The 21981-nt window shown below is 54.3% G+C and overlaps 1 protein-coding gene across 11 annotated transcripts in view; it reads right to left on the bottom strand.

Annotated features, from left to right (window-relative positions):
* ANO1 (anoctamin 1) overlaps positions 1-20373 on the bottom strand; it is a 90528-nt gene extending 70155 nt beyond the window's left edge. For 4 of the 11 annotated variants that reach the window (XM_082477633.1, XM_082477636.1, XM_082477637.1 and 1 more), the window contains exons 1-3: positions 20243-20373; positions 19690-19862; positions 11973-12305 (exon numbers count right to left, since the gene is read on the bottom strand). In XM_082477633.1, the coding sequence (XP_082333759.1) occupies positions 11973-12305; positions 19690-19797 (441 nt within the window). In that variant the 5' untranslated portion in view covers positions 19798-19862; positions 20243-20373. Of the gene's footprint in view, positions 1-11972; positions 12306-19689; positions 19863-19997; positions 20140-20242 lie in introns of those variants that run through there. The other 7 variants (XM_082477638.1, XM_082477640.1, XM_082477641.1 and 4 more) reach the window with 3 other exon arrangements.
* Positions 20374-21981: the final 1608 nt, after the last annotated feature.

The raw sequence follows: 21981 nt of genomic DNA, 5'->3' as shown, positions 1-21981 counted from the left end.
CCTGTCACTGGATTTAGGGTCCACACGAATCCAGGAAGATCTGGTGCAGAGATCAGTAACTTACTTACATCTGCCAAGACCCTTCTTCCAAATAAGGTCACATTTGCAGGTTCCAGAAGGACAGCTTTTGGAGCTGCCACTTGGCCCACGATACTCACCATGAAGCAGCAGGTCAGAGCCCCACAGGGCTTGGTGCAGGGAGCTTATCGAAGTGGCTGGAAGCTTTGAAGAAGCAGGTTCAGGAGCTGGGTCCTGAGGCTGCTTCAAGGACCAGGGTGCCCGGGCACAGGGACCAGATGTGCAAGGCTCGAGGTGTGCTGGCTGGCGTGGGGCACACCTGCAGGGAGCCTGGAGCCCGACACCACGGCCCAGGGCTGGGGACTCGGCTCGCGGGCTTGGGAACGGACGCGCGGACTAGTGTGGACCAGGGGAGGCAGCCCGGGGGCTCGGGCAAGGGGAACCCAGTTCTTCCTGCTGCCCTCAAGGGGCAGGTCGGGTGGGCACCGGGGGAGGCCATGGATTGGGCGGCCTGGGTCCGAGTCCTGGCGGGCTGCTGTGTTGTCTCCAGCAAGTGACTCAACCTCTCTGAACCCCCTTTTGCTCAGCTGCAAATCTTTGCAGTACAAGGCTTGCTTCACAGCTGGGGGAGTCCCTGATGCTCCTAGCACTTCCATCCAGCCCCGTGGCTGGGGCTGGGGCTTCTCTCCGTGACCTTGAGGCTGGTGAGACCACGTCTGCGTGGACTCCTTTGGCCAAGAAGCTTGAAGCTGCCTCCCCAGCTCCAGGAAGCCCCGGGGGCACCATGAAATGACGGAGAAGTGACCACGGACGGCCCCGTGCGGCAGACCCCCTCTTTCCCGTTACAGCCCAAGTTTATTTCTGCGCGCACTGCTCGGCCACATGCAAAGACCCAAAATATATTCTTCCGAGTCCGTGGAGAGTTTTCTCGATGGTGGTCAAGGACCAGTGCCCGGGCCAGCCTCCCTGGGAAAACACGCTCCGCTGTTTACGTGAGCAACGGGGTCCCTCCCAGGGAAATATCTGGCAGGATTGGGGAAAGGGGTCGTGGGACCAGTTGGATAAGAACACATATGGGATGTTTTAAACCTTGGTACCCGGCCTGACAGCAGCTCGGCCGCTGCAGGAAGAAATCGTGAGACGTCGGGTCCCCTCCCTGAGCCAGATGCCCCGGAGCCGTGGGTTCTGTCCTGACTCTGGTCCCTCTGGTGTGGGGAGGTTGGAGGCCCCAGAACTGCCGGGGCCGCGCACCATGGCGTGGACGTGGGGAGGGCCAGGCGTCAGGGTCCCGCAATGGCCTGCCACCAAATGCTGGACAAAATAAATAAATAAAATAAATGGCACGTCTTAAAGCTGCTGAAGACCTGAGAAGACCCAGAGGAGCAATGCCATCCAAGGGGTTTCTACCGATGCAGACACTTGGGCTGGAGGGGGGAGGGAGGTTTCTGCCCCAGGCCCGCCCCAGATGGGGAGTCTAACAGAAGACCCTCCCCCATGGAGCCGGACCCCCATGAGATGACACTTTCAGGTGACCCAGAAAGGGCTCCCTCCTCCAACCCTGGGGATTACAAGGCAGGCAGTCCTGGTGCTGAGCAGGAGAAGGGGGGGTTGAGGACCACCCCGAGAAGTCCTGGTCCCAAAGGCCACGCCCCAGTGGGTCTGGGCACCTCAGCCTGTGACCTTGGCTCAAGGTGGTTCTGTCTATACTGCCCTCAGATGTGACGAATGCAAGCCTTTCTGGACAAGGGCATCTTTCTCCTGGGCTTGGGGAACCACCGCCCCCCACCCCCATCATGGGCTACATAAGGGTGGTGGCCAGTGGGCAAGGGGGCCAGGCCCACCAGGATGGAAGACAGCTGGAGGAGAACCAGCAGAAGTGACCCCCTCAGCCTTGGGATTCTGAGAGGATTATATGGATAATAAATCAGCTGCGCTCACCTTGTTTAAAGAAGTAAACCTCAAGACAGAAAGGTTCTGCAAAGGACAGGAAACTATTAAAAAATGACACAGCCAACTTGGAAAAGAACCAAACAGAACTTGCAGAAATAAAAAAGTGTCATAATGAGAAGTGAAAATTCAACAGACACGTTTGAAGGTACTTGACCTCTCCAAGGAAAGGGAGACACATGGGCGTATAGCAGGGAGATGCCAGTAAGGAGATGCCAGTAAGGTATGCAACCCTCCACAGCCCCCCTGCTCTCAGGAAGAAAAAACCAACCCTGATCTGTAGCTGCAGCATTTGCCAATTTCCACAGTGTACATACTTCTGCCATGGCCTATTTCAAGCTACCAAAGTGTTAACACCCGGCTGGCAGAATTCCTGATGAGCCAGAAAGAGCTGACTCTGGCACACCACAGGCCTAGAGACACAGGAGGATGTCCGAACTGCAGCCAGAATGACACAGATTTTAGCCCGACTACTTGGGACCTGGGCAGAGCTGCCCTTGGGGAACATTAAAGACATGACTTTTAAAAAGTGTCCAGAATTCACTTTATAGCAAGTATGCTTCCACAAAACCAAGACAGGCACAAAGGAAGTCAGGTGGGGTGTGTAAAAGCCTCAGCACTTAAGACTCAAGAGACATAAAATCTTTAGGGCCAAAGAAATAAATGCATAATGGTGGAATTGTGGAGAAATGAGAGCTTCAGGACTAGACAATGGCCCCTAACATCCCACTGTAGGAGAGGCTCATGGCAGAGGCACTAAGCCTGGGGATGGGAGTGGGGGGCTGAAGACCACATGGTTCAGGGCAAAGAGCGTGACATTGGGAGCCAGGACCCAGGTTCAAGTGCTGGCCCTGCCCCTGTTGGCCCGGTGGCCTTGGTCTCCTTGCCCCGCCTCTCAGAGCCTCAGTTCCTTCCCTCTGTAAAGGGATCTGATCCCTGTGCCACATGGCAGGTTAGGGCGCCCACACCAGGTGGGCTGGGTTTGCTTCCAAACTGACAAGTCCCTGAGAATGTCTGTTGCGCCTTTGTCCTTATACATGCAGATGTCGGGATTAGACCTCAGGTTCCTCAAAGTCAAGGACCCCCACCCCAACGCCCAGCCTGCGAGGAGGGACCGCTCCTCTGTGCTCATCACCATGCTTACCCAAGCCCCAGAGCCGCTTCAGAAACCAGCTCATGCCTGCAAAACCTCAGCTGGAAACTGCAAGAAACACGTCCCCCTGCCTGTCCCATGACCACCCCTCCAGGAGGAAGGACGTGCCATCACCTCCATTCTACAGATGGGAAAACTGAGGTCCAGAGGGGGGAAGCCACTTGCCTGAGGCTGCTCGGCCAGTGGCTGAGCAGGGTCTGGACCTGCACACATGGCCCTCACAGGGGCCAGGCGGGGTCTGAGCCTCACTGGGAGCTCAGATACACTCACCACCTGACGGTGCGTCCCGAAGTTTGGTGTGGAAGCAGCACCCATCCTCCCGCAGTCAGTTCCTCACTTGCTTTTCAAAAGCAACATCCACAAAGATGGGAAACAGATGCCACGACGGCCCACACCAGCTTCGGGTAGGAACACGGAGAAACAACAGCCCACCAGCCCCGGGGCGAGGAGAGGAGCCCCGAAGAGCAGCATGAAAGCAAACAGATTTTACAGGGTTCGCGTGTCCGCGGCCTTAACAATTCTGCCAAAGCCGGGGTCAAGTTCAACTTCAGGGCAGTGTGGGCCTCGGTCACCCCCAGCACACAGCCGGCATTTTAGTGTGTGGCCTTCTTGGCAATGGCCAGTGGACATAAATAATGTCCCAGCTTTGAGGCTGGACTTGAAAAATGCTGATGGATTTCAGTTGCAAGGAAATGTGTTGGCCACAAGCTGCTCTTGTCCGTTTACTGGGAACCCTGGACGCTGACCCCACTGCCGTGGGGGGGGTGGGGTGGGAGGAGGGTCTCCTTGAGAAGGAAGGCCTGGGCCGCCTGTCTCCACGACCTTTTCCTCCCTCATTTCCTATCACGTGTGTTGTCCCAGGGGGTCTCTGACAGGATACCCCTCTTGGACCCTCATGTGTGAAACCGACTTTGGGGGCCTTCCTCTGGATCAGGCGCCAGACCCTAACTTGACACCCAGGGCCCCTCTCTTGCAGGGAAGCAGTGTTCACATTGGGTTCCCCTGAGCCTGCAGTGCCCGGGGGAGGGTGGGAGCAGTGGGGAACCTATGGTTAGAGCCTGTTGGCCAGGCTCAACCTCTATCCATCCTATAATGAGGGTTATGAGCACATTTCTTCCAGACCCGTCACTTCCCTCTCCACGGTTCTTGGCCCAGTGTACCCAGTACGGGGGTCTCTGTCTGGGGCTACCCCTGGGGCACTGAATGATGGATCAGGGGCTTGCGTGGATGTTGGGGACCCCTTTCCTGGGATGTTTCTGACGGCTCATGGGGAACAGGCTTGCACGTTCCTCACACCTCCAAGTATGGTCCAGGGTCGGCCGCGTCGTATGCCCTGGGAGCAGGTTAGAAGCGCAGTGTAGGGCCCACGCAGACCTGCTGAGTCAGAGCCTGCATCTTGGCAGGACCCCACAGGGTTCCCGTGCACATCCCGGGCCCTGCACCGAGGCAGCCAGGCCAAGGCTTTGTCCCCCCCAGACCACCTGCCCTGCTCTGCCCTCCAGCCACGAGCCATGCCTCCCCCACCCACTGCCGTACCTCTAGGGGTCCTGCATGAGCCACCCCACTCTTGGGCTAACACCCCTGTGCAGAGTCTCAGCTCTGTAGCGCGGTGAATGGTACCCCCCAAAAGAGACGTCCACACCCTAACTCCCCGTATCTGTGAATGGGACCTTATTCGGAAATGGGGTCTTTGCAGATGTAATCAAGTTAAGATAAGGTTACACTGGATTAGGATGGGCCTTAAGCAGAATGACTGGTGTCCTTATGAGAAGAGGAGAGACATACAGAGGAGGAGGCCACGTGAAGACGAGGCACAGGTTGGAGGGACGCAGCCACAAGCCCAGGAACACCCGGAGGCCCCAGAAGCTGGAAGAGGCGAAAGGAATGCTCCCCTAGAGCCTTGAGAGGGAGCGCGGCCCTGCTGACACCTTGACTTTGGACTTCTGGCCTCCAGAACTGGGAGGGAATCAACTTGTGTTGTTTTAAGCAACCCCCCCCCCAAATTTGTGGTTATTGGTTCCGGCAGCCCCAGGACACTCACTGTTCTGTGTCCCTAAGAACCACCCCCCACTGTGCCCTCAGCCAGGCCGGTCTTCCACTGGTCATCACGGGATGTCTTCACAACAATAAACCTCCTGACTCGGGAGAAAGGCTCTCACGGCACACAGGGGCCCCATCCGTGTGGGGCTCGTGGCCCACGCTGCCCAGGAGCGGCTCAGTCTCACACACCCGCTGGCCCCTGGGGGAGCAAAGGCAGGTCACACACCTCTGCGCTGCTGGTGACCTCCATGTGCTGCCTGGTCACAGCCGGGCCAGCAGAGAGTTGAGGAGGGGTTACCAGGTGCTCAGGAGGCCTTATTTATCTGCCCCCCCCCATTTCTCTCGCTCTCACTTTCCTTTTGCCCTCCACACCCACCTCTCCACCCCCATCCAGCCTTTAAAGCAGGCTCTCAATGTTGGCTCCCCGGGGATATTGGCGATGTCTGGGGACATTTTTGGTTGCATTTAGGGATGCTGCAACATACTGAATGCCAGCAGTGCCGAGGCTGAGAAATCCCGCTTTAAAGCAACGATTCTTCATCTTTTGGGCGTCATTGTTTGAGTATCTGATGGATTCCACGGATTTTTTTCTCCCCAGGAAAGTGCACGTAAGTCCCTAAATTTTGCTTCGAAGTGGGTAAGATTGTGCGACTGGGCTCTCTCTCTGAGGCTATCTTGTTCCCCAAACTGCAAACCCTTTCACTCCTTGTAATCAGAGCACACCCCGGGAATGAGTCATGAGCTGGGCATCTCTCTGCTAATCTCACTGGCAGGGGACCGTATACACCCCGCAGACTGCACGCACCCGGCCGGCCGGCCCCTGAATAGATTCTGGTCTCAGGTGAGCAGGTGAAAGCAACAGGCTGCAGCGAACGAAGGTCCTTTCAACAGCCTCGGGGCCTAGCTCACCTCAGAGGGAAGCCCGGGATTGCAGGGGCCCATGGGAAACTCGGTTATGATCTGAAAGACTACAGCAGGAAGATGGTCACACTCAACTCCAGCTGCTTTGAAACCTCGAACTGTCTAGTTTATGCCACAGTGATATTTTCATTTAAAAAAGACCCAATCTGCATGAAGAACCTAGGGGCAAGACGGGAATAAAGACACAGACCTACTAGAGAATGGACTTGAGGATATGGGGAGGAGGAAGGGTAAGCTGTGACAAAGTGAGAGAGTGGCATGGACATATATACACTACCAAATGTAAAATAGATAGCTAGTGGGAAGCAGCCGCATAGCACAGGGAGATCAGCTCAGTGCTCTCTGACCACCTAGGGGTGTGGGATAGGGAGGGTGGGAGGGAGGGAGACGCAAGAGGGAAGAGATATGGGAACATATGTATATGTATAACTGATTCACTTTGTTATAAAGCAGAAACTAACACACCATTGTAAAGCAATTATACTCCAATAAAGATGTTAAAAAAAAAAAAAAGACCAAATCTGAAAAACTGAAACCATTTCCTCTAAGATCGGGAACAAGACAAGGTTGCCCAATCTCACCACTATTATTCAACATAGTTTTGGAAGTTTTAGCCACAGCAATCAGAGAAGAAAAAGAAATAAAAGGAATCCAAATCAGAAAAGAAGAAGTAAAAGTGTCACTGTTTGCAGATGACATGACACTATACATAGAGAATCCTAAAGGTGCTACCAGAAAACTACTAGAGCTAATCAATGAATTTGGCAGAGTAGTAGGATACAAAATTAATGCACAGAAATCTCTTGCATTCTTATACACTAATGATGAAAAATCTGAAAGAGAAGTTAAGGAAACACTCCCATTTACCATTGTAACAAAAAGAATAAAATACCTAGGAATAAACCTACCTAGTGAGACAGAAGACCTGTATGCAGAAAACTATAAGACACTGATGAAAGAAATTAAAGATGATACAAACAGATGGAGAGATACACTATGTTCTTGGATTGGAAGAATCAACATTGTGAAAATGACTATACTACCCAAAGCAATCTACAGATTCAATGCAATCCCTATCAAACTACCACTGGCATTTTTCACAGAACTAGAACAAAAAATTGCACAATTTGTATGGAAACACAAAAGACCCTGAATAGCCAAAGCAATCTTGAGAAAGAAAAACAGAGCTGGAGGAATCAGGCTCCTGGACTTCAGACTATACTACAAAGCTACAGTAATCAGGACAGTATGGTACTGGCGCAAAAACAGAAATATAGATCAATGGAACAGGATAGAAAGCCCAGAGATAAACCCACACACCTATGGTCACCTTACCTTTGATAAAGGAGGCAAGAGTATACAATGGAGAAAAGACAGCCTCTTCAATAAGTAGTGCTGGGAAAACTGCACAGCTACATGTAAAAGAATGAAATTAGAACACTTCCTAACACCGTACACAAAAATAAACTCAAAATGGACTAAAGACCTAAATGTAAGGCCAGACACTATGAAATTCTTAGAGGAAAACAGGCAGAACACTCTGACATAAATCACAACAAGATCCTTTTTGACCCACGTCCTAGAGAAATGGAAATAAAACCAAAAATAAACAAATGGGACCTAATGAAACTTAAAAGCTTTTGCACAGCAAAGGAAACCATAAAAAAGACAAAAAGACAACCCTCAGAATGGGAGAAAATATCTGCAAATGAAGCAACTGACAAAGGATTAATCTCCAAAATATACAAGCAGCTCATGCAGCTCAATATCAAAAAAACAAACAATCCAATCCAAAAATGGGCAGCAAACCTAAATAGACATTTATCCAAAGAAGATATACAGTTTGCCAACAAACACATGAAAGGATGCTCAACATCACTAATCACTAGAGAAATGCAAATCAAAGCTACCTCACGGGCTTCCCTGGTGGCGCAGTGGTTGAGAATCTGCCTTCTAATTCAGGGGACACGGGTTCGAGCCCTGTCCTGGGAAGATCCCACATGCCGCGGAGCAACTAGGCCCGTGAGCCACAACTACTGAGCCTGCGCATCTGGAGCCTGTGCTCCACAACGAGAGACCACGATACAGAGAGGCCCGCGCACCGCGATGAAGAGTGGCCCCCGCTTGCCGCAACTAGAGAAAGCCCTTGCACAGAAACGAAGACCCAACACAGCCAAAATAAATAAATTAATAAAAAGAACAAACAAACAAACAAAAAAACTACCTTACACCGGTCAGAATGGCCATCATCGAAAAATTTACAGACAATAAATGCTGGAGAGCATGTGGAGAAAAGGGAACCCTCTTGCACTGTTCATGGGAATGTAAATTGATACAGTCACTATGGAGAACAGTATGGAGGTTCCTTAAAAATCTAAAAATAGAGCTACCATACGACCCAGCAATCCCACTACTGGGCATATACCCTGAGAAAACCATAATTCAAAAAGAGTCACGTACCACAATGTTCATTACAGTACTATTTACAATAACCAGGACATGGAAGCGACAAGTGTCCATTGACAGTTGAATGGATAAGTAAGATATGGCACATATATACAATGGAATATTACTCAGCCATAAAAAGAAACGAAATTGAGTTATTTGTAGTGAGGTGGATGGACCTAGAGTCTGTCATACAGAGTGAAGTAAGTCAGAAAGAGAAAAACAAATACCATATGCTAACACATATATATGGAATCTAAAAAAAAAAGGTTCTAATGAACCTAAGGGCAGGACAGGAATAAAGACACAGATGTAGAGAATGGACTTGAGGACATGGGGAGGGGGAAGGGTAAGCTGGGACAAAGTGAGAGAGTAGCATGGACATATATACACTACCAAATGTAAAATGGATAGCTAGTGGGAAGCAGCTGCATAGCACAGGGAGATCAGCTCGGTGCTTTGTGACCACCTAGAGGGGTGGGATAGGGAGGGTGGGAGGGAGACGCAAGAGGGAGGAGATATGGGGATATATGTATATGTATAGCTAATTCACTGTGATATACAGCAGAAACTAACACAACACTGTAAAGCAATTATACTCCAATAAAGATGTTAAAAAAAAAAAAAGACCCAATCAACTTCTGAAAAAGCTTTTTAAGCTCTAGAGCTAAATTATCAATGAAATTTTGGGTCACTGTGATCTTGTGATTTGTAATAAGAAATAGATTTTCAGTCTTTGTCCCCCGGTCCTGGCACAGAGTTCCTAAAACTCTAGGAATTTCCTAAGTGGGGAGAGCAATAACGGTGTCTCTTGTTAGGTGAATGAGGTGACTTTTTGGAAAGACCCTCCTTTCCAAAGGATGGGGGCTTGGGGAACCAACCACGTAGTTAAAGGGTTGGAACTTCTGGTCCCTCCCCGGATGTCTGGGCAGGTGAGAAGGGCTGCAGGTTGAATCAATCGCCAATGGCCAGTGATCTAATCAATCGTGCCTGTGTAATGAATCCTCTATAAAAACTCAAAAGGACAGGGTCTGGAGAGCTTCTGGGTTGGTGAACACGTGCAGATTTGGGGAGAATGGTGCTCAGAAAGCATGGGAGCTCCACGCCCTTCCCTCACACCTTGCCCTGTGCATCTCTTCCATCTGGCTGTTCCTGAGTTATCTCCTTTTATAATAAACCCGTGATCTAGTAAGTAACATGCTTCTCTGAGTTCTGTGTGTTGCTCTAGCAAATTAATAGAACCCAAAGTCCTTAGAACCTCTGAACTGTAGCCAGTGGGTCAGAGCACAGGTGACAACTTGGGCTTGCAAGTGATGGCTGGTGGGGGGTGGGTGGCCTTGTAGAGCCCTTAACCTTGGGGTCTGATGCTACCTCCAGATGGGTGGTGTCCAAATTGAGTTAAGTTGTAGGACACCCAGCTGGTGTCGGAGAAGTGCTGGGTGGTGTGGGGAATACAACCTGTACGTGTTGGAATTGGGTGCAGAATCCTCATCACTTATTGGGACAATTCAATCTTTTTGGGGGGCTGTAATCAATGTCTTTATGTTTGCTATTTATTTCAAAGTCATGGAGCTTTTAAAAAGATATGTGTGGTGTAGTATTCAATTGGACTTGGAAAGATTCTTTCCTCTGTCCTTCATGAGCACGGCCATTCCATTTCCATATGAGCAAAAATATATGATTGAATATTCACATCAGCCAATGAGAATTCCCCGACTGCCAGACTCTGAGTTAAGTACTTTATGACAATCCAGTGACATAAACACGATTGTTATCTCTGTTTGACAGATGGGGAGGCTTAATAAGTCTTGCAAAGGACAGGTCTGGGATCTGGCCCGGAGAGGGAGAGTGAATTACCAGACCCAGGGGGCGGGGATGTCCTTTCAAACATGAGATTTCAGAGCTGTAGTCAGGAAAGTGAGAGAGAGTAAATCTCTCAGTGAACAAAAAGGCACGCGTAACACTGTGCCCAAGATCACAGCTCCCAGGAGAGGCCTCTGCCACCAGCCTCCCTCCAGCCTCCCCTGCCTCCAACGGAGGCCATTTGTTCCTCCAGTTATAAAGGACACTCTGAAGTCAAGCCTGTATCATAGCAGTATTGTTTCGACAAAAGGCCGTGGGGCTGGCCGGACGGGACTGGGAAAAGTCAGCGTGAATGACTGTTCTCTCTCCCGAGCGGCCTCAGCTCAGGTCTAAGACAAAGTGAGACAGAAACCTCCAAAGGACCAGCACAGGCCTGTCTGCAGCTGCGGCCCCTCAAAGTCAGAGAGACAGGCTCTCTGTCACCCGGTCAGGATCCAACCTTTGCTTCCTGATCATCAAAGCGTTTTAAGGTCCCTCGCGCCCTTGCAACTCCAGTGGGAACCAACCCTACAGCCAGAACTCACCAACACCTGCCGGCAGCCAAAGCCTCACCCAGAGGGGTGGTCCCCGTTGAGAGCAAGACGCCTCTACCACCAACCAGGTCAAGGTAGAATGAGCCCCGCTGAGCATATCTGGTTGTTTTCAGGGGAAGTAACATCATCTTGTGAAACAGCGTTCATACCGGCTCCGCTATTGTAGCTTTCTAGTCTAGGTACCCCCAAAAGTCTCCTCACCACCAGACCCAAGGCATTCACTATTTAAGGATGCGGTGGTTCTCATTGATGAAAATAGCCAACTAAGACCAACTTCTATTTTAAACATTCACGATGGACTCATGGGTCCCTAAGTCAACCTGCTGACTACTTTTTCTGCTCCTAACGTGTTGTAGAGACTTTGGCTGATTCTTGGTTAATCTGCACAGCGACAGCTCCTGCGGGCTACAGGACTGACCCCCGCTGTTCATGGGAGAAATGCTCCCCACCCCACCGTGCACAGAGACGTTAAGGAGTTGTCAGGGGAGCATCAGCAAACCCGCTGAGAAGTTGAGGGGGCTGGCCCGCTGTCCCCAGGGCCGCCAAGGTCAACTCTCTGTGCACTTCTGCCAGCCGGCCAGGCGGCCGACCTTTTGCTCTCCCCAGAAAGCTTCCCTTAGAAAGACTCTCAGGCTTTGCCAAGGAGAGAAGCTCTGGAAACCAGTGTTACGGTCACAGATTTCAGTGCACCGGGGGGCCCCCGGGGATCAGCCAGGCCAACCTCCCCCTTTGACAGATTGAGAAACCGAGGCCCGAGAAGCCAAGGTCAAGTGCCAGGGAGACTCCTAGGAGACCTTCGTCCTCCGCCCGTGAAACGGTCATCTGCCCATCTTCCCAGGGGAGGAACTGACCAGAGCAGGAAATGCCTTGACCCCGGAGGTCACTGCCGAGAAGGCCAGCCCCTCCCCGGGGCAGATGTGGGGAAGCCGTTGGTTCGGGCTCCCCACGCTCGCGCAGGAGGGCGCTGGCCTCGGCGCTTTTCTAAGAGCAGGTGACGGGAGAAGGCCCTTCCCGCCCGCCCGGCCGCCCGCCCGGGAGGAGGCGATAGTTACGTCCTCGTCCCGCTCCAGCTCCAGGCCGGCCTCCGCCAGGTTGCCCTCGTACTCCTCCCGGCGGAAGCGCTTGTCATCCTCGTGGTAGTCCAGCGGGGGCTCGGGCTCGCCCGCACCCACGGGGCCCGCCTTCCCGGGCAGGGGCCGGTCCTGCCGGGCGCTGCGGGCGGCCAGGCCGGCGTCGCTGTGCTGGACCCTCCTGGCCAGGGTCCTGCTGCCCGAGGCCCTCTTGTGATGGTACACCAGGACGTAGTCCGCCTTGCGCGCGCCGTCCCTGAAGTACAGGCCATACCTGCACTTGGCGTCGGGGTCCACGGACAAGGAATTCAGCAGCTGCGGGGCGAGAAGAAGAAAGCCACTCGCCGTCAAGGGCTCAGGGATGGGCCTTCGGAGGGGAGCGCGTCTCCAAGACACCTGGCCACCCACCTGCCCTCCCCAACTCTTTCCACTCATGCCGTGTGATCACTAGGGGCCCAGACGGCTGAGAACACTGCAGAAGGCCCTGCCTTCAAGGACCTGACGTTCAATAGACGTCGCTGCTCACGGCACATGAAGATGCCCGGCTGGGCGCTCATACGCAAAGGCCCCCCGCCTCTCCCCAGCGAGCTCAGGTTGCCCGGGAGGGACCAGGCGGCTGGAATGCGATGTGAAATCTGCATGGCCAACCCCCCGGGGGGGCGCTCTTCGCACAGGCCCACAGGGTCCCAGGCAGAGCGGAGCTGAGCTCAGGTTCTGCACATCGCAACTTCTGATGGCCAGCAGGCGTGGCAACATCGTGTCAGGGTGGCTGCGGGACCGACCATACCGGCCCTCGCCTGGCCCGGCTCTGCCACTGATTAGCTGTGTCCCAGACCTCGAGTCGAGTATTCAGCAGTTTGTCTGGGGGGTGGTCTCAGGGGCCAGAGCGAGGTGGGGGAGGGAGGGCGGTGGCCGGTAGTGGCGGGATTCAGGGTGGGTCGCTGCACATACAGTCCTGCCTTGGTTTCCTTATCTGCCTGAAGGGCTCCAGGGGGCCAAGGAGACAGGAGCCCGCCTGGGGCGGAGGATTCAAAGTCCAGGTGCCACGGTTCATGGCTTCTGCTAAAGCCACACCCGGATCTCCAGCATCCCCGTGGGACTCGGCTGGTTACTGAGGATATTAGGTTCTGCTGCAAGCTGGTCTTCGGAAATAAGAGAAAATAAATAAAATCATGCTGGGAAGAGGTCACACGAGCAACTCTGCACCATTCAGAGTCTTCGGAGCTGCACCAGGGCTAAGGAGCCAGGCCCACACCCAGGCGGGCGGCTGGTGCTGGGAGAGCTGGGGACTTGGGTGGGAGGAGGGAGGCCCAGCCCCCTCAACAGCCCAGGAAAGAGACCATGGGCCACCCCAGCGTCTTTGGTGGGTCATGTTGCAGGAGAGGCGGGAAAGAGTTGTTTATCTCAATTTGTCAGGGGAAACTGAGGCCCGGTGGGGTGAGGGGCACCCGAGGTGACAGCAGAGGCAGCGTGAGCCCAGCCTGCAATCCTGTCTGCACACCCAGGGCGGCCCTCCTCAACAGGAACAGGGACTTGGGGTGACACTATTTCTCAGCATGGGGCACATCCTTTCACGGAGTCCCCGCGTGAGGGCCACTATAATCAGGGCTACTTGACCCGCAGGAAGTTGGGGCTCACGCGGGTGAAGCGATTGGGCCCTTGCTCCCCGGCTGATCCCCAATGGCCTGCCCCACTGGACACTGTTAGGGTGAGAGTAGCCGCTCAGCTGAGCTGCAGTTCCACCCTCACTGCTCCTGGAACCACAGGTCAGGTCAGGGTGGAGGGGAGCTTTGGGCAGCGAGAGGCCTCAGGTAAGTCCAGGCTTGGTCCCTCTCCAGCTACGAGTCCTGGGGGGATACTCTACCCTCTCTGGGCCTCGGTTTCCGCCTCTGTAAAGTGGGTGGATAATAGAAGCCGCCCCCACTGGCAGCCAGGAGGACTGAGTAAAAGAACGTCTGGGCTGGGCGGACTCTCCCTCTAACCCCTGGGACAGGCGTCCCGGGCCCGTCCCGCCTCCCTGCCCTCCATCCCGGTGTGAAGGCAGGTGCTCATTCTCCTGGATTATATCAGGAAGGGCAGAGAAATGCAGCGTCACGGGGAGCTGGCCGCTAAAGGTGGTGCCTCTCCTCGCGGGAGAGTGGGCAGAAAAGCCAGACCCGAAGGCTGCCTGGGGGGAACGTGGAAGACGCTGGCTAGCGCTGGGGAATAACGCTGCTGCTGACGGGCAGGGCAAGAGCATGGGAGGTGGTCAGAGCCAGGTGGACACGCGGGCTCTGGGCGGGCAGGTCACACCGCCAGCCGCCAGCATCCTGGGCACTCCAGACTCTCAGTGTCTCTATAGGGGCTCATCCCTATTTTCCAGACGGGGAACGCACATCTTCTGAGCTGAGCCAGGGGCTGTGTGCCGCTCCCGAGGGCCGGAGAGGTCATCCTTGTCTCCTGCCTGCACCACCTCGCCAGCTTCCTCTCCCACCCCGCACCCCGGCATACACCGGAGCCAGGGCATCGCACCCCCTCCTCCCTGCCTTTGCACGTGCTGTGCGCCCCAGCTGCACGCCCTCCCTTCCTCCTCTGTCCTTCGTAGCTCTCCCCAGCTGCCCCAGCACTGACACACCCCCTGTCCTCTGTGATCCGAGGTCCCTGACCTCTCCAGATCTCATGTCCTGGGACTGCCTCGGAGCCGTCCATACATAACCTCTTAACTCACGGGGGCCCCTCAGCAGGCTGGCAGGACGCCGGGGGCTGGGCCACGAACTGCCCCTAACGCACTTCCCTCCAGGACCTGCTGCACACACAGCGGGCTCAGCACCTGGTGTGGGTCCCAGAAATGCTCCTGGTTGGCTGGAATAATGGCTGGTACTGAGCAAAGTGGACCAATGAGTCCTTAGTGAATGGGAAGGAAATTCAGAGTGACCCCCATCAAGTCAGAGAGCAGGGAAATTAACGTAAGGAGAGAATTCCCCACCAACACAAGACAAGAAAACGTTACCAGGTTCAAAACTGAACGCCCATCCATCCACTGGGGCCTGATCGAGGACCCTCAGAGTCTGACAGTCTGGGGGGCACATAAACATCCCCTAAACATCTCCTGCCATTGGGGGGAGTGGTAGCATGGAGGCCAGACAAGAATGGGTGTCCTTTGCTTTCATCTGAAGACCAGCTCTGCCACTTCTGGCTGTGTTACCCCTAGGCACGTAGCTTAATATCTTTGTACCTCTGGACTTCTCTTTGTAAAATGAGGGCCAGAGGGAATAAACAGACCTCCCTCAACTAATATGACTTCCCTCAAAGGGTTGTTGGAAGGATTAAACATGTTAATATATGTAAAGGGTTTACAACAGGGCCTGGGATATGGTGAACCCTCAACAGAAATTTGCTCTAATTGGGAACTGAAACATGGCATAAGTAAAGAACTAGGGGAGGACAGGAAAAAATAATCTCATGGTCGATGTGGACCACAAGTTAAAGATGGTGGCAGTGGAAAAGGGAGCAGGTCCAGCAAGAGGCAGAACCAAGCGCTGCTGTGAGAGTCCCAGATCCTCCCCCAAGACCTGGCCCTGTCACTAATTTGTTGTGTGATCCTGGGCAAGTTGCTTTGTCTGTCTGCATCTTGGTTTTAAAAATTGGGGATGATCCTACCCGAATAAGTGTAAGGGGCGCGCAGTCTTCAAACAGAAAGTATGGGCTCTCTTCCTAGTACATTCAACACAGGCTGGTAGGCCCGCAGGGTTTGGAGAGCAATTCTGAGCGGGGCTCAGAGGGAGCTGGGGAGGTACATGCACAGCGAGGAGGCTGTAAGGGTGGCCACAGAGGCTGTCAGGGTGGCCATGTGACTTTGTGGGGCCCTTCCATGGAGCCAGAGTGGTTGCTTTTCTTGTGCAGGACAGGACAAAAAGGCAAAGATCTAACTTGCAGTGGGAGCGATGTGGGTTAGACTGAATGCCTGACTTCCCAATTCAAAGGCTTGGGAAAGCTTCAGAATATCCTTTCTGTATCCTTAAGAAAGGGACAGTGACCTCTTGGTGCACTTTTGCTAAGGGCGAGGGATTCCTCATTCATCTTTTTAATGCTCGGCACCGAACGCACGGTTCTGGAATGAAGGCATGCATGGGGGAATGAATGACAGAGGTGTGGGGTTTGCACTCTGCTACTGGTAGGGGCCACCAGATCAAGGACATCGAAGCTGAGACCCAGCCAGACCAGAGCTTAAACACCACACCCCCCAGCTCCGAGCCTCAGTTTTTCCATCTGCGAGATGGGGACAAAAACATCTCCTCGACTTAGGTCACAGGATTCTTGTGAGGACCAAGTGTGATGGGAGAACTGAACGTATTTTGAAGATGAACCCCTGAGCTGTCCCAAGGAAGGTAGAAAGATGGCTGTCTGAGGTTATGTGGGAAGAGGTCAGGGGCCAAAAGTCCCCTTCACAGCAGGTGTGCCCTGACCCAAATACCACAAACAGCGAGAGGGCAGTCTACCTGTCTCTGCAAACTTCCTCCCCAGACTCTTAGAAAAGGGCAGAAGAGGAGAACGGAGCCCTGTATCCACACCTTGGTCGCTAGACTGGGACCCAGTGCATTCTTTCTTTTTATTTATTTTTATTTATTTATTTTTTATTGACGTATAGTTGATTTACAATGTTGTGTTAATTTCTGCTGTACAGCAAAGTGATTCAGATATATATATATGTATATATATACATTCTTTTTAAAAATATTCTTTTCCATTATGGTTTATCATAGGATATTGAATATAGTTCCCCGTGCTATACGGTAGGACCTTGCTTTTTATCCATCCTCTATATAATAGCTTAGATCTGCTAACCCCAGCCTCCCACTCCATCCCTCCCCAAACCCCTCCCCCTTGGCAACCACAAGTCTGTTCTCAATAACCAGGATCCAGTGCATTCTTTAATTTGGCTTCTTACCTGGAGTTTGGAGCTCCAGGAACGGAATTCACACATTTGGGTGAAATAGCCCAAGTCAGGGAGAGTCTCAACGATCATTCTAAGGGAATCTACTGTATTCACTTTTTCCATTTCATGGGGAAAATGAAATCGGTGACCTGCAAACTTTCTTTCCATTTTGGGACTCTTTGAATTTCAACTCCGAAGGGAACATCACTCTTAAACACTTTTATTCCAAAAAAATTTAGATTAAATCACTCACACTGCATATCAATTTATGATTACTGGGCGAATTCCGTGATCTATCAGCAGATCATCGCCAACAGCAGATAAAGAGGATGCTCTTATCTTGAAGGCAGGCAGATGCCAGCATCGGGTGCCTGTCCCTGGGGTGTCTGGGCTTGTTGGGACACAGATCCCGGGCCACTGACAGCCGTCAGTTTGAAGGAAGAAAGTAGAAACACTCAAAGATTAACATAAAGAAAACTTAATGAAATTAAGTTTAATGAAACTGCACCCAACCTGGGCTCTAGCTTTTGAGTCATCACTTACACATCTTTTTACAGAAACAATGAAATGACTTTTACCCTTGAACTTGGGAATGACAGAGGGAGGAGAGGCACAGAGACAGGGGCTGGAAACCGCAGCCTGCCTGAGAGGGGTGTATTCTGATGGCCGATTTAAATGACGTTGGCACCCCAAGTATGCGATGCATATTTGGGAAGGGCTGGGAACTTTCTGAAATGCAGTCCACGCCCTCTGGCCTTTTTGCCTGCACAGAGCCACCTTCGCTGGGCGACTCAAAGTAATGACTGAGCAACAATTATTGGCTTGAGCTGTGCCGGGGATGCCCTCGGAGGCTCTCCCCGGCACACTGCCTGCCCTGCACGGACAGGCCCCCAGCTCCTAAAGCCACTGCTTCCAGCCTGTCTGTGGCCATTTCTCTGGTGGGACGCTGCTCAGCCCTCCTTCCTGCGCCCACGTGCTCCTGATTCACAGCCCTCCAAGCCCGTCATACCTGAAGCCTCCCCACCGTTAAGAGTTGTGTGCAAAATAAGTCACTAGTCTCCTCTGGGCTTGTCTGCTTGCTTCTGGGCTGTGAAAAGCTTGAAATAAGAGCCGAGCTGCCTCTTTGCAGACTTTGTGGCCCTCACCAGAGTCTGGGGGAGCCGAGAATTTCTGGATTGGGATAGACAACGGGTGCCTGAACTAAAATTCCAGAGCCCAGGGGCCATTTGTCAAGGGCTCCATTTTTAATTTCACAGCCCGCTCATTCTCAAGTTGAATCTGGTCTACCTTGGAATGTCCGTTTCTCTCCATTTCCTTAGCTGCCACCCCTACCTCATGCCTCCTAACTGGTGTCCCCCTCATGCCCACCTCTGGGTCTTCAAATATGTGATTTCCTAGTGTGAAAGGCCCCACCCCACCCCATTATGGGTATAACTGGCCCCTTCTCCTCCAGAATGCTCATCCCTCCAACAGGCTGTCCGTGGTCACCTGCCTCTGTGTCTTGGCCCTTCCTAGCTCTCCTCCCAGCTGGTGGGTGACATGGGACAGTCATCTGCCCCCTCCTGGCCTCAGTTTCTTCATCTGTGGTAACAGCACCTACCCCATACGGTTCCTGAGAGAGTGAAAGGAGTTAACACACAGCGGCTGGCCCATCGCTCTGGAAGCGTCCCTAGTCGCTGTCTTGGGTGACTTCCACCACTGCTCCTGAAGCCCCAGCTGGGCGGGGCTCCCCGGCTCGTTCGCTCTGGTGGTGTCCAGGATCCCACAGGGCCTGGCACGCAGCAGGCACACAGTGTGCGCGAAATGATGACCCTAAACTTTCAAGGTCACCACCAACACTGGTCCCTAACATTGCCAGCATTTCTGCGCAAGCCCAGCTGTAGAGGACATCCCCAAAGCCCACAGGAGCCCAGTCACGACCCCCGGGGGTGCAAGGCCGGAGGGTCTCTGCCTTTCCCGGACCGCACCCCACAGGCACCTCCCTGGATTCCCGGCCGGACTCCGGCCGAGGCTAGAGAGGCAGTCTAGGGCAGTCCTGGGCTTGGTCAGAGGGAAACACGGGGCTGGGGTCTCCGCATCTCCTGGGGAGGGTCTTTGGCAGCGGCTGTGTGGGCACCGGGGAGAAAGGGGAGTCTATTCTCTGGCCCCGGAACGAGCGGCAGCGGGGCTCCCCGGCTGAGGGCGCTGGTCTCAGCCCTTCCCCCTTCAGGCAAACTTCGTTCCAGCGTTAAGCCAAAACCCACATGGGCGAATTCTGACCTCCGGGGATCCTTACGACCGCTGGGTTCCGCCCCAGAGGGACTGGTGGGGGTACCGGGGACCCCAGACAGGGGACCCAACCACGTGGTCGGCCAAGCGCTGGCCCACGCGGCCCGGCTACCATCCAGGTCGGGCGCGAGCGCCGGGCTGGGGACCGGGACCAGCGCGGAAAGTCAGTCTCGAGCGACCGGCGCCCGCCTGCTGCCCGGGGTGTGCGGAGCTCCCGTGCCGGACCCCGCGCCGCCCCGGGGACTCCGCGCCCCGTACAGGTCGGTCCCCGGAGGGTGGCGGCGCGGGGGGCCTGGAGGCTGCCACCCTCCCGGGGCGAGGCGGCTATCCCACCCGGGACCCCAGCGGCCCGCTCGGGCGAAGCGGCTGCGGGCTGGGACATGGGGCCGGTGGCCGCCCCCCCACACGCCCCGAGCCCCGCGGACCTGACGCGCCCCGCCCCCCACCAGTCGCGCCCGTCCGGGGCGCGGCGCAGGTGCGCGGCCCTCCCGCCGGATCGCGGCCGCCCGCACTCACCGTGCCCTCGGACGGCAGGTAGCCGATGTCCTCGATGGCGCAGATGTTGATGATGTGGACGCTGCGGTCCGCGGCCGGGAGCGTCGAGTACTTCTCGTTGACCCTCATCGCGGCCGCCTGTGCGCCAGGACCGCCGGGCGGCGCGCCCTCCCCATCCACGGCCCCGGCGGCCTCTGCAAGCGGACAGGCGGCGTTCGCTGCGCGCTGGCTCGCGGGGGGCCGGGCCTCCCGCTCCGCCCGCCGCCCGCGCCGCCCGCGCCGCCCGGCCCCGGCCCCGGCCCCGCGCGCTGCGGTGCGGGAGCGCCCACCCTGCCGGTCCCGCGGGGCCCACACGCCGGCCGGCTTCCTTTGCCTCCAAGAAAGATAATCCGCGCTGTGCGCCCGCTTATGGCCGGGGCGGCGGCCACGCGGGTCAGATTTTCCGTAGAAATTTAAACACAGGAAGAAAGTATTCCATTCCTGCGGGCCCCTCCAAGTTTTATTTTTATCCGGGGAAAGCGCCCCTTGGTGGCCCGGATTTCACGTCAGGGAGGAAAGGTCCAGTAGCCCCTACCTTGCAGAAAAGTCTCTGCTCCTCGCAGTTCAGTTGCGGGTCACCTTGCAGGGGAGACACGCTTCTGAGATTTAAGTCAGGAATGCTCTCCCTGCCCCTTCCCGCTCCACCCGCTGGCTGACTCCGGCCGGCCGTCACTCAGCTCTCACCTCCTCGGGGGAGCCTCCCCTGCTTTCTGCATGCCCGCTCCAGCTCCTCGGAGCCCCCTAAGGTTGCCCGCAGCCCCCATTTATGGAATGTTTAGTTCTCTGTGCCTAGGCACGAGCAGAGTCTGGGACACAGTTCATCTCATTTAACCCCACACCCTGGTCCTCCTTTTGCAGAGGGGGCTGGGGACTTCGGAGGCCAAGGAAGTGTGGGCGGGGGGAGCTCGTGCAGAGTTGCCTGCACTCCTTCATGATGCTCTGCTGCCTCCCTGAGGGAGGGACGGTGACTTGGATGGTCTCATCCCAGGACTAGCAGGGCTCGGGCACACAGTTGGCACTCAGGACATTTTTAATCCTCCATCCCTGCAGGAGGGGGACGCAGGTCTCTGGGGGCAACCATGCTGAGGTTTAGCCCTCGGGGGCCACACTAGCAACCCTGCCCAGTGGTAATGAAGTCTCCCGTTTTTCTGCCCCTCTGCATGCCATTAGATCCTCAAGGTGTGTGTGCCAAATGCCACCTCCTCCAAGAAGTCATCCTGGACTGCTCCTCACCCAATCACTCAGGCCCAAGAACCTGCCTGTACCTTGACTACAGCACTTTCTTTACTCCACCTCATTTTACAGTGGGTTCATACAGTTGATGCTCAATAATTGCTTGTCAAATGGCCACGGAGGAACATTCAGGGCCTACAGAAATGATTCTAAAGAATGATTATAAAGTTGCCTTCTAAGGCCATGATGTCATCAGCCTGCTGTGGTTCCAAGAATGCATTCTGGGATCAGACAGGATGGGGTGGGGGAGATGGGATGGGGTTGGGTTCCCACTCTGGCACTTTCCAGCCCTGTGACCTTGGACGAGGCTCCTTAAGCCTCACAAAGATTCCGTCTTCTCCCGTGAGCATCTAGTGTGTGTGAAGCTGCAGCTCAGTGCCGGGCACAGGGGAGGCTGGGCAGTGGCCACCACTGTTACTACAAACTATCTTCTTGTCATTGTCGACCTTCTTCCCTCCCCCATTTAGGCTCAAGTTCATGAATTTCTTGAACTTGGAGAAATGCAAGAAGGTTACTCCATCCTTGGGCTGGCCTTGCCAATGGGAGCTGAGTGGCCCTAAAGGACTCTTTATCTGCACCTTGGACAGCTAGAGTAGGTTTGGAGAAGTGTGCTAGGCTGCCCAAGGCCGGAAACAGTCCTCCACAGTTTCTGCCACGCCAGGGAGACCTTGCCCCTAAAAGTTCAAGTTTTCAGGGCTGGGAAGAATCTCTCTCTCTCTCTCTCTCTCTCACACACACACACACACACACACACACACACACACAAGATTATGTAACTTCATTCTCTTATCCGTGTTGGTAAACAACCAAGATTGTGTAACCCTAATGTACCATCTTTCTAAATTTATTTTCATGTGGCAAAGGGTCTTGCGGAAGTCTACGAGATATAATCTCTGAAGAAAAGAGGAAAGATGTAATTCCTCAATTCTAGGTACGTTGGCATTTCCAAACGTTTGGCTGGTGACACTTGACTGCTGACCCCGGGAGGGCCTGGGGGGCTTTGTGCCTGAGCCCTTCTGGGGGCTGCAGGATGGGGGACAG

Source organism: Balaenoptera physalus (assembly GCF_965194825.1).
Source record: "Balaenoptera physalus genome assembly, chromosome: 10".
Lineage (NCBI taxonomy): Eukaryota > Metazoa > Chordata > Mammalia > Artiodactyla > Balaenopteridae > Balaenoptera > Balaenoptera physalus.
The sequence above is the reverse complement of the archived record's forward strand: the minus strand, read 5'-3'. Positions and strand labels throughout refer to the sequence as shown.